Source organism: Tachyglossus aculeatus, chromosome 11 (genome assembly GCF_015852505.1).
Source record: "Tachyglossus aculeatus isolate mTacAcu1 chromosome 11, mTacAcu1.pri, whole genome shotgun sequence".
Classification (NCBI taxonomy): Eukaryota; Metazoa; Chordata; class Mammalia; order Monotremata; family Tachyglossidae; genus Tachyglossus; species Tachyglossus aculeatus.
This window is the reverse complement of record NC_052076.1, coordinates 25,945,877-25,957,977: the sequence shown is the minus strand read 5'-3', so window position 1 is coordinate 25,957,977 and position 12,101 is coordinate 25,945,877. Positions and strand designations below refer to the sequence as shown.

The 12,101-nt window shown below is 53.5% G+C and overlaps 1 protein-coding gene across 1 annotated transcript in view; it reads right to left on the bottom strand.

Annotated features, from left to right (window-relative positions):
- SLC4A1 (solute carrier family 4 member 1 (Diego blood group)) overlaps window positions 1–7,370 on the bottom strand; it is a 28,494-nt gene extending 21,124 nt beyond the window's left edge. The window contains exons 1-5 of the mRNA XM_038754150.1: window positions 7,326–7,370; window positions 3,790–3,970; window positions 2,471–2,606; window positions 1,012–1,138; window positions 1–8 (exon numbers count right to left, since the gene is read on the bottom strand). The exon at window positions 1–8 is cut by the window's left edge and continues 68 nt beyond it. Of these exons, the coding sequence (XP_038610078.1) occupies window positions 1–8; window positions 1,012–1,138; window positions 2,471–2,606; window positions 3,790–3,943 (425 nt within the window). The 5' untranslated portion in view covers window positions 3,944–3,970; window positions 7,326–7,370. The remainder of the gene's footprint in view (window positions 9–1,011; window positions 1,139–2,470; window positions 2,607–3,789; window positions 3,971–7,325) is intronic.
- Window positions 7,371–12,101: the final 4,731 nt, after the last annotated feature.

Here is a 12,101-nt window from a genome sequence, read left to right as displayed (position 1 = left end):
CCTTCGCCCTATTGGGTCCAGGGGCCAGGGAGAGGGTTAGCCTGTCTGCCCTTCCTGGGCATGTTACTCCCCTTCTCAAAAATCTCTAGTGGCTACCAATGAATCTGCGCATCAGGCAGAAACTCCTCACCCTGGGCTTCAAGGCTGTCCATCCCCTCATCCCCTCCTACCTCACCTCCCTTCTCTCCTTCTCCAGCCCACCCTGCACCCTCCGCTCCTCTGCCGCTAATCTCCTCACCGTACCTCGTTCTCGCCTGTCCCGCCATCGACCGCTGGCCCACATCCTCCCCCGGGCCCGGAATGCCCCCAATCCCTCTGCCCATCCGCCAAACTAGCTCTCTTCCTCCCGTCAAGGCCCTACTGAGAGCTCACCTCCTCCAGGAGGCCTTCCCAGACTGAGCCCCTTCCTTCCTCTCCCCCTCGTCCCCCTCTCCATCCCCCCCATTTTACCTCCTTCCCTTCCCCGCAGCACCTGTATATATGTTTGTACATATTTATTACCCTATTTATTTATTTATTTTACTTGTACATATCTATTCTATTTATTTTATTTTGTTAGTATGTTTGGTTTTATTCTCTGTCTCCCCCTTTTAGACTGTGAGCCCACTGTTGGGTAGGGACTGTCCCTATATGTTGCGAGCCCACTGTTGGGTAGGGACTGTCTCTATATGTTGCCAACTTGTACTTCCCAAGCTCTTAGTACAGTGCTCTGCACACAGTAAGCGCTCAATAAATACGATTGATGATGATGATATGTTGCCAACTTGTACTTCCCAAGCGCTTAGTACAGTGCTCTGCACACAGTAAGTGCTCAATAAATACGATTGATTGATTGATTGATTGATTCCACCATAAAACGCTCACCTATCTGCCTTCTCCCCCATCTGTCCATCAGTCCACCCAGCTCCCCCTTTGTTCGTCTGGCCACCGGCCGCACCCCTCACCCTCTGCCCACCCCTCTCCCCTTTCAGCAGGATCCCCGCCACCCAACTCCCGCCACCACACACCCACCTGCTCGCAGAAGAGCTGAGCTTCCAGGGAGGGCGATTCAGGCAGCAGTAGCGGCTCTGTGGTGCTTCCCGAGGCCTGCAGGACAGTGGGGTTCACCCCGCCGAGGGCTTCCAGCTGTCCCACTGGACTGGAATAAATTGGGGGGGGGGGCGTGGGAGAGTGGCCATGAGTGGTCAGTCTCCCGGCCCAGAGGCCAGAGAGGGAGGGAGAGGATTGAAGCTGCAGCGAGGACGGGGATTCATTCATTCGGTCATATTTATTGAATACTTAATGTGTGCAAAGCACTGTACTGAGCACTTGGGAGAGGACATAGAAGAATAGACACGTTCCCTGCCCGCTACAAGCTTACATTCTGATGAGATTGAGGGAAGAACTCTCAGTTCTCAGTGGGGGCAATGGGAGGATCTTTGCAGTGTGAAGGTGAAATTGCCACCCGCCGGGGGCAGGGGGATGGATGAAATGGAGGCATCTAATACTTTGTTCAGGTAGGATTAGGGTCCTCTCGATCCCTGGGCCGCCCCCCAATCATCTCCCCTATGAATGGCTGACAACGCAGCCTCTCCAGGCTCTGGGGTGTGAGAGAGGGGGGTGAGGAGGAGGAAGGAGATGAGCTGGGAGGGGGGATGGAAGGTGGCAGAAAAGGAAATGGGGACGGGGAGGGGAGAGGAAGAGGGATAGTGGGGAGGAGGGGAGAGGAATATAGGGGAGGAAGACCAGGGGTGCTAATAATAATATAATAATAATTCTGGTATTTATTAAGAGATTACTATGTGCCAATCACTGTACTAAGCACTGGGATGGATATGAGCAAATCGGTTGGACACAGTCCCTGTTCCACATGGGGCTCACAGTCTCCATTTTACAGATGAGGGGACTGAGGCACAGAGAAGTGAAGTGACTTCCCCAAGGTCACACAGCTGACAAATGGAGGAGCTGGGATAAAACCCATGACCTTCTGACTCCCAGGGCCATGATCTATCCATGCTCTATCCACTAAAAGCAGCGTGGCTCAGTGGAAAAGAGCCCGGGCTTTGGAGTCAGAGGTCATGGGTTCAAATCCCGGCTCTGCCTCTTGTCAGCTGTGTGACTTTGGGCAAGTCACTTCACCTCTCTGTGTCTCAGTTCCCTCATCTGGAAAATGGGGATGCAGACTGTGAGCCCCATGTGGGACAACCTGTTCACCTTGGAACCTCCCCTGCGCTTAGAACAGGGCTTTGCACATAGTAACCACTTAATAAATGCCATCATTATTATTATTCTCTGTGCCTCAGTTCCCTCATCTGTAAAATGGGGATGAAGACTGTGAGCCCCCCGTGGGACAACTTGATCACCTTGTAATCTCCCCAGCGCTTACAGCAGGGCTTTGCACATAGTAAGCGCTTAATAAATGCCATTATTATTATGCCATGCTTCAGAGGGGAGGGAAAAGAGGAGGAAGGGGCTGGGGTGGGGGTGGTACCTGTGTCTGAGCAGCAGAGCCCGGAACAGAGCATCCCTATCCTGTGGCTTGAGTTGCCCTTCGTAAATGAGCTGGTCGCACAGCTGGTTGGCGATTCCGGCCATGTTCTGCTCATCCAGATCCAGGAGCATCGTGCCTGCAGGCCCGGGCCCGTGAATGGGCAACAGCCAGATGCCCGGGACATAAGTGCCCTCCCCCTGCCCCCCTATTTGCCCCCCTCCACCACCCCTTCATCAGCTCCCAGCTCTCCCCACCCCTGAGCTCTACCTGCTGCTACCCAATCTCCCCTGCTCCCCTCAACTTCCAAGCCCTCCCCCTAAACTTTTTCCCCTCCTCCAGGAATAGTAATAGTGAAAATAATAACGACAATAATAAGAATTGTAGTATTTGTTAAGCGCTTACTATGTGCCGAGCACTGTACTAAGTGCTGGGGTAGATTAGATACAAGGTGAGCAGGTTGGACGCAGTCCCTGTCCCTGTGGGACTCACAGTCTTAATCCCCATTTTCAGATGAGGTCACTGAGGCACACAGAAGTGAAGTGACTTGCCCAAGGTCACACAGCAGACAGGCGGAAGTTTCCGCTGATTGTTTCTTTCCTGTCCATTCCCCACCTCGGCTCCCCGACCACTCGTGACTCTAAACTGTAAAATCCTTGGGGGGCAGGCAACATGTCTCCCGACTCTATTGTACTGTAGTCTCCCGAGTGCTTAGCACACAGTAAGTGCTCAGTAAATACCCTTGATGAAGGGAGAAGGGCATGGCGTCCCCAGGAGGAACAGACCTTCCCCCCACCCCTTCCTTGCTCCTCCCCCCAGGGAGCATCCACCTCTCCCTCACCCCAGGCCTCGGGCTGCTCCATCATCATCATCAATCGTATTTATTGAGCGCTTACTATGTGCAGAGCACTGTACTAAGCGCTTGGGAAGTACAAATTGGCAACATATAGAGACAGTCCCTACCCAACAGTGGGCTCACAGTCTAAAAGACTCCAGAGACCCCCTGGGGGTTTCTGAGGCCCAACTGGTAGCAAAGGAGTAAATCCAGTGGTATTTGCTAAGTACTTACTATGTGCCAGGCGCTGTACTAAGCGCTTGGGTGGATACAAGCAAATCGGGTTGGACACAGTCCCTGTCCCACGTGGGGCTCACAGTCCCAACCCCCATTTTACAGATGAGGCAATGGAGGCCGGGAGAAGTGAGTGCCTTGCCCAAAATCACACAGCAGATGAGGTGGGAAATCTGGATTAGAACCCATGACCTCCTGACTCTCAGGCCTGTTTTCTATCCACTACGGGAATCCTTCGCCCACCGCCGCTCACCCTTGGCGAAGGCCCGCTGGAGGTGCAGGAGGCTCCAGAAGCGGAGGAAGGAGAGGTGGGGCCTTCCCCAGCCCCCCGTAGCCCCCCGATTCTCCTCGAGCCGCACCCAGTGAGCCGCCTCCATCCAGAGCGGCTCCTGGTTCCGGACGTCCATCACCAGCTCCTGTAGCTCCACGTAGGCCTGGGGCGCGGGGTCGGGGGACAGAGGGGGCAGCGGGGGCAAAGGCTGAGCCTGGAAGGGTGGCAGATGTGGCGGGAGAGAGGGAAGCTGGGAGGGGGGCACTGGGACACCTGGGGTGTTAGGGGAGGAGGGAGAAGCAGCCCACCCAGGAGAGGGGAAGGGTCCGGACCCCCGTTCCTCAATCTTCCCGCCAACCTCTCGCCCGCTTTAGACTGTAAACTCTTGTGGGCAGGAAATGTGTCTGTTTATTGTTCTAAAGTTCTCTTCCAAGTGCTTAGTACAGTGCTCTGCCCGCAGTAAGCTTTCAATAAATACGACTGACTGAATGAATGAATGACCCCTCACCCATGTCCTGCCTCTGGCCTGGAATGCTCTCCCTCTTCATATCCGACAAACAATTACTCTGCTCCCCCCCCTTTTAATAACATTTATTAAGCGCTTACTATGTGCAAAGCACTGTTCTAAGCACTGGGGAGTTTACAATGTGATCAACATATTAACAAAATAAAATAAATAGAATAGATATGTACAAATAAAATAAATAGAGTAATAAATATGTACAAACATTCCCAAGCGCTTAGTACAGTGCTCTGCACACAGTAAGCGCTCAATAAATACGATTGATTGATTTATTCTATTTATTTTACTTTGTTACTATGTTTTGTTTTGTTGTCTGTCTCCCCCTCCTAGCCTGTGAGCCTGCTGTTGGGTAGGGACTGTCTCTATATGTTGCCAACTTGTACTTCCCAAGCGCTTAGTACAGTGCTCTGCACGCAGTAAGCGCTCAATAAATACGATTGATTGATTGATTGACTGATCTGGTTGCCCCACGGGGGGGCTCACAGTCTTAATCCTCATTTTACAGATGAGGTAACTGAGGCACAGAGAAGTTAAGTGACTTGCCCAAAGTCACACAGCTGACAAGAGGCGGAGCCGGGATTTGAACTGATGACCTCCGACTCCAAATCCCGGGCTCTCTCCACTGAGCCACACTGCTTCCCTCCAAAGCCTTATTGAAGGCCCATCTCCTCCAAGAAGCCTTCCCTGACTGAGCCCTCCTTTCCTCTTCTCCCACTCCCTTCTGCGTCACCCTGACTTGCTCCCTTTATTCATCCCCTTTCCCAGCCCCACGTCACTTCTGTTCATGTCTATTTATTTATTTCTATTCATGTCTGTCTCCACCCACCCTAGACTATAAGCTTGTTGTGGGCAGGGAATGTGTCTGTTTATTGTCGTGTCGTGCTCTCCCAAGCACTTAGTACAGTGCTCTGCACACAGTAAGCGCTCAATAAATACAACTGACTGACTGATTTGTCCCAGTAGATGGGGGAGGGGGAGCAGGGCCAGGACGGGGAGGGGAGCCAGGAGGGTCTGGGAGCCTTGTCCGGCAAAGGCCAGGCAGAAACAAACAGGACATCCAGGCTTCCAACCATTCTGCTTCACCTTGTCCCAGCCAGCTAAGTGCTTGGAGATCTTAGTTTTTGTAGTTTTTTGTGGACTTTGTTAAGCGCTTTTTTATGGACTGTCCTAAGCGCTGGGATAGATACAAGATAATCAGTTTGGACACAGTCCCTGCCCCACATGGGGCTCACAGTCTTAATCCCCATTTTGCAGATGAGGTGACTGAGGCACAGAGAAGTGAAGTGACTTAATAATAATAATTGTGGTATTTGTTCATTCATTCAATCATATTTATTGAGCGCTTACTGTGTGCAGAGCACTGTACTAAGCGCTTACTAAGTGTACTTAGTGTACACTGTGCTAAGTGTTAAGCGCTCACTATGTACCCAGCATTGCCCAAGGTCACATAGCAGACAAGGCGGAGACGGGATTAGAACCCAGGTTCTCCTGGCTCTCAAGCCCATGGTCTTTCCTCCAGATCCTGCTACTTCCCTTCTTTGAAGGTCAAAATCCCCCTCCCCCCGAACTCAACTCTGGGGGACAAAGGGGCTCCTGGGGGAGGGAGGAGAAAGGGACCAATGCAGGGGCGGGGGAAGAGGTGAATCTTAAGAGGTCATCCTCTTGAGAAGCAGCGTGGCTCAGTGGAAAAGAGCCCGGGCTTTGGAGTCAGAGGTCACGGGTTCAAATCCCGGCTCTGCCAATTGTCATCTGTGTGACTTTGGGCAAGTCACTTCACTTCTCTGTGCCGCAGTTACCTCATCTGGAAGATGGGGATGAAGACTGTGAACCCCACGTGGGACAACCTGATCACCCTGTAACCTCCCCAGCGCTTAGAACAGTGCTTTGCACATAGTAAACGCTTAACAAATACCATCATTATTATTATTATTATTATCCTGCTCAACCCCCGGCCTCCAGGCCCATGGCTGGCGTTGTGCCTAGGCCTGGGTGGGTGTGAGATTGTGTGCTAGTGTGTGACTGTGTGTGCATAACTGAATAATAATAATGATGATGGCATTTATTAGGCGCTTACTATGTGCAGTGCTTACTGTTCTAAGCACTGGGGAAGGTTCCAAGGTGATCAAGTTGTCCCATGGTGGGGCTCACAGTCTTAATCTCCATTTTATAGCTGAGGGAACTGAGGCCCAGAGATGTGAAGTGACTTGCCCAAAGTCACCCAGCTGACAATTGGCGGAGCTGGGATTTGAACCCATGACCTCTGACCCCAAAGCCCGGGCTCTTTCCGCTGAGCCACGCTGCTTCTCTATTGTGTGTCGGTGTGGGGATGTGTGACAGGGCAGGGATCCGGGGGAGGGGGGAAGGGGCATCCTCTCCCCCACTCTCCACTCTGCCCCAGGCCCTGGGGCAGCTGGAGCTGGTGGAGCAGAACAAGGGTGGGCAATGAGGAACTGCGAGTGATTGAATGGATAAATGAATGAATGATTCCCTGCCTGTCTATGGGCCTGCCTGTCTCCCTCTCTATCTGTGCTAAATACAGTGCTAAGTGTTGAGTACAGTGCTCTGCACACAGTAAGCGCTCAATAAATACGACTGACTGACTGTTTGCCTACCTGTCAGTCTGTCTGCCTGAACCTCTACCCACCCTGGGGTCCCTGGACTGCCCGCCGCCCCCCCCCCCCATAATAATAATTCTGGTATTTGTTAAGTGTGCACTATGTGCCAGGCACTGTACTAAACGCTGGAGTGGATACAAGCAATCAGGCTGGACACAGTCCCTGTCCTGCATAGGGCTCACAGTCTTCATCCCCATTTTACAGATGAGGTACAGATGAGGCACAGAGAAGTGAAGCGACTTGCTCAAGGCCACACAGCAGACAAGTGGCAGAGTTGGGATTAGAACCCATGACCTTCTGACTCCCGACCTCCCTCCAGGGAATCCGATGAGTGGGGCAGGAAGAGGCCTGGTGGGGATGGGGGTGGGAGGGGGGCTCACCTCGTGGGTGCCTTGGTCTGTGGTGAAGGGGAATTCTGTAGACGGCTGTTCTGGGGGGAAATCTGAGGAGAAGGGGGTCTGATTCAGTTCCCCCCCCACCCTACCTCTTCCCCACTAAGTCCCAACTCCGGCTTCCCGGCCCCTAGCCCCATTTCTCAACCTCCAGTTTCCAGCCCCCCACCCCAACTCCCGGCTTCCATCCCAATCTCCCAGCCCCCAGGCCCTACCTCCCAACCCCCAGCCTCATCTCCAAGCCTCAACCCCTGTTCCTCAGATGCCCTGATACCCACCCCACTCCCAGCTCCTATCCCAACCTCCCAGCCCCCAACCCAACTCCCAGCTCCCAGCCCAACTCCCAGCCTCCAAGGCCCCAGCCCCATCTCCCGGCCACAATCACCATCCCAAAGGCCCTATCCCTGACTTCCAAACTGAATTCCCAGGCCCTAGCTAGATCTGCTTCAGCTGCAGGGTCACTGGGCCCTGAGGATCAGGTGACCCTGATCCCCCAACATGCCCCATCACATGTGCGCACCTCTTGGCACATGCCCTCTCATGTGCCCAGTCCCCTGGGTGGTTGTGAGTCCTCTCGGCTCCCCACGTACTGTGAGGGACCACTTACCTGCCTGACCCCCCCCCCCTCCGCCCCTACGGTGGAGCCCAGGGGTCGGAGAGAAGCTGAGGGCCTAGCGGAACTTCGGACCCGTGCAAGGGGCTTGGTTCCCTTCCTTCTGTCCACCCCAGCCTCTACAGACCCAGATGATCTTTCTGGAGGGGGACATTCTTGAGTCCAGCCCCCCGCTCCTCCTGCCTCCTCACCTCTGGCTAACAGCTTTCCCCGGTGTCCAACTGGCAGGCATTATATATGGTGGCCTGCCTCCCCCCCCCCCCCCCCCCCCCCCCCCGTCCACTTCTCTCCGACACCCCTCCCTCTCCCCCCAACCCGAGCCAGCTTGTGTTCACCATAAATGCCGGCACTTGAGCACTGTTGACAGTAAATAGGGGCAGGGTCCTGTCCTCGCCTCCTGGGGGTCCTGGGGTGAGGCGGTGTCCCCCAGACAGGGCACCTGGAGCCCACTCCATATCCCGTCCCCTTTCCCCTCTTTTCTCTCTCCCTTCTCTCCGGTCAGGCCCGGGCCTGGCTGTCCCATCCACACTCTCGACCCCCAACAACCGGCACCCTCAACCCACCGTGGGACCCTCGGAGCCCAGACCCTGAGGGGGAAGGGGAGGCCCTGGAGAGGGGAGACAGAGCCCCACAGCATGCCCACCAGTGGTCTGGGGGCCTTTTGGCTACTCCTAGGGCTCCCCACTGTCCCTCTCCCCCTGCAAAGAGCAGGGGTGACCCCCCGTCTGCCCTCTGCCTGACTTCCCCCCGCTCCCCCTCTCTCTTGACCCCCAGCCACCTCTTGTCCTCAGTGCAAACAGAATCTCTGTTTACCCTCAATCAACCCAATTGCTGGGAACCGGGGTGGCAGGATCTGGGCCGGGGCACCCTGATACCCTGTGGACAGGGCCCGGACCCATCCCCCAGAATCAGGCCCGACTCCCTCACCTCACCTCCCCCTGGCTCGCCGGGCTGCCTCCCTCTCAAGGGTCTGGAGGGAAACTGAGGCAGAGGGTGGGAATGGGGCCTGGGCAGCCTGGGGTCCTGGAGATGGTGGGGGAGGGTCCAGACTCACCCGCCTGCTCTTCTGGGTATTCCTCGGTCGTGGGAGGTTCGGGTTCCTGGTATTCCTCGGTCTCCATTGTCCTTTCCTGCTCGGACTCATAGTCCTCCTAGGGGGACACGGAGGGGTGGGTGGGTGGGGGGTGAGAAACTACCCCTTCCCCAGAAGAGCCCAGCAGGGAGGGGTGCTGGGAGGAGGGGGAGGGTGGACCTGGGGTAGTGGGGCTCCTACCTGCTGTTCCTCCATGGTACTGTTGTTCTCCAGTCCCCGGAGTCCGTAGATCTCTCCCGGCCCGTAGGAGAACATTATCAGCCAGCGGGACCCTGCGAGAGAAGGGGGAATCGGTGTGGCTGGGGAGGAACCTCCTCCCAGCCCCCAGATCTAACCACCCACCAGCTGCATCCCCCCACCTAATTCCTTCCCCCCATTCTGGAGGGGGAAACTGAGGCAGGGGAGGTGGATAAGGAGCCCTGGAGTCCAGTTCCATAGCTATGGCCCTGCCTGGTGGGGATCAGGGGTTGGGGGTGGGGGTGGGGTTGGGGTCTGACCAAAGCCCCGCTTGGCCGAGGGAATAGGGCTGGGGGTGGACTGACTAGCTGCTGGGGGCGACGGGAATGGGTTGGTTGCTGAAATAACATGGTAGGACTTGTTAAGCACTTACTACGTGTCAAGGACTGTTCTAAGCTCTGGGGTAGATACAAGTCAATAGGGTTGGACACAGTCCCTGTCCCATGTGAAGCTCACACGATTAATCTCCATTTTACCAATGAGAGACCTGAGGCCCAGAGAAGTGACTTGCCCAAGGTCATGCAGCCGACAAGTGGCGGAGCAGGGATTAGAACCCAGGTCTTTCTGACTCCCAGGGCTGGGCTGTATCGACTAAGCCTCAGGACTACATGTGTTTTGTTTTGTTATCTGTCTCCCCCTTCTAGACTGTGAGCCCGTTGTTGGGTAGGGACCGTCTCTAGATGTTGCCGACTTGGCCTTCCCAAGTGCTTAGTCCAGTGCTCTGAACACAGTAAGCGCTCAATAAATACGAAGGAATGAATGAATCCAGCAGTCTCAGACGGGGCCTTGTTCCCCTCATCCCTTTCTGTCTGCAACCCTCCCCGGACTTTGGGAATCAGACGCAAGAGGGGTCAGCTTGAGGGGTGGGGGTCAAGAAAAGAAGGAACTGTTCTTCCCAAATGAGCAGAACGACCTCTGGATTTCTGGGATCAACTAGCTGTGAAAGAGGGCAGTGGGGAGGGCCAGTAAGGGAGGGCAGGATGGGGGGAATCATAATAATAATAATAATAATAATAATAATAATGTTGGTATTTGTTAAGCGCTTACTATGTGCAAAGCACTGTTCTAAGCACTGGGGAGATACAAGGTGATCAGGTTGTCCCACGTGGGACTCACAATCTTAATCCCCATTTCACAGACGAGGAAACCGAGGCACAGAGAAGTTAGGCGACTTGCCCATAGTCGCACAGCTAACAAATGGCAGAGCCGGGGTTCGAACCCATGACTTCTGACTCCCAAGCCCGTGCTCTTTCCACTGAGCCACGGTATTTATTGAGCTCTTACCATATGCGGAGCACTGTACTAAGTGCTTAGGAGAGCACAATACAACAGAGTTGACAGACAGGTTCCCTGCCCACAGTGCTCTTACAGTCTAGAGGATGAGCAAATAATAATAATAATTGTGGTATTTGTATTGAATGCTTACTGTGGTATTGAGTGTAGTATTGAATGCTTACTGTGTGCATTCATTTGTTCATTCAATCATATTTATTGAGTGCTTACTGTTCGCAGAGCAATCAATCAATCGTATTTATTGAGTGCTTACTATGTGTAGAGCACTGTACTAAGCGCTTGGGAGAGTACAAGACAACAGAGTTGGCAGACACAATCCCTGCCGACAATGACCTGATGCTTAGCACAGTGTTTTACACCCAGTTTAAGCTCTCTAATAATAATAATAATGACATTTATTAAGTGCTTACTATGTGCCAAGCATTGTTCTAAGCGCTGGGGAGGTTACAAGGTGATCAGGTTGTCCCTCGGCGGGCTCACAGTCTTAATCCCCATTTTACAGATGAGGTAACTGAGGCACAGAGAAGTTAAGTGACTGGCCCAAAGTCACACAGCTGACAATTGGCAGATCCGGGGTTTGAACCCATGACCTCTGACTCCAAAGCCACGCTGCCTCTCTAGACTGTAAGCTCGTTCTAGGCAGGGAATGTCACTGTTCATTGTTGTACTGTATTTTCCCAAGCGCTTAGTACAGTGCTCTGCACACAGTAAGCACTCAATAAATACCATTGAATGAATGATGGGGATCATGTCTACTAACTCTAATTCTCCCCAGCTCTTAGTACAGTGCTTTGCACACAGTAGGTGCTCTGTAAGTACCACTAATTGATTGATCGTCATCAACGGTATTTATGGAGCGCTTACTGTGTGAAGGGCACTGTACTGAACTCTTGGGAGAGTACGATACAAGAGGTTGACGATGCCGCTGATGGTGATGATGGCAGCGAAGATCAGGGAGGACAAGGGGGGGGGCAGAGGGATGCAGAGGGATGCAGAGGGGAACCCCAACTTTTAGACTGTGAGCCCACTGTTGGGTAGGGACTGTCTCTATGTGATGCCAATTTGTACTTCCCAAGCGCTTAGTACAGTGCTCTGCACATGGTAAGCGCTCAATAAATACGATTGATTGATTGATATACAACTGGGTTGGTTAGGGCATGGGCAACTATAAAAGCACCAGGGGTCAAAGTGGCCCCCAACTTCAAGCCATTCATTCATTCAATCGTATTTATTGAGCACTTACTGTGTGCAGAGCACTGTACTAGAAGCTTGTAGAGAAGCAGCGTGGCTCAGTGGAAAGAGCCCGGGCTTTGGAGTCAGAGGTCATGGGTTCAAATGCCGGTTCCGCCAAGTGTCAGCTGTGTGACTTTGGGCAAGTCACTTCACTTCTCTGGGCCTGTTATCTCCTCTGGAAAATGGGGATGAAGACTGTGAGCCCCCCGAGGGACAACCTGATCACCTTGTAACTTCCCCAGCGCTTAGAACAGTGCTTTGCACATAGTAAGCACTTAATAAATGCCATTGTTAT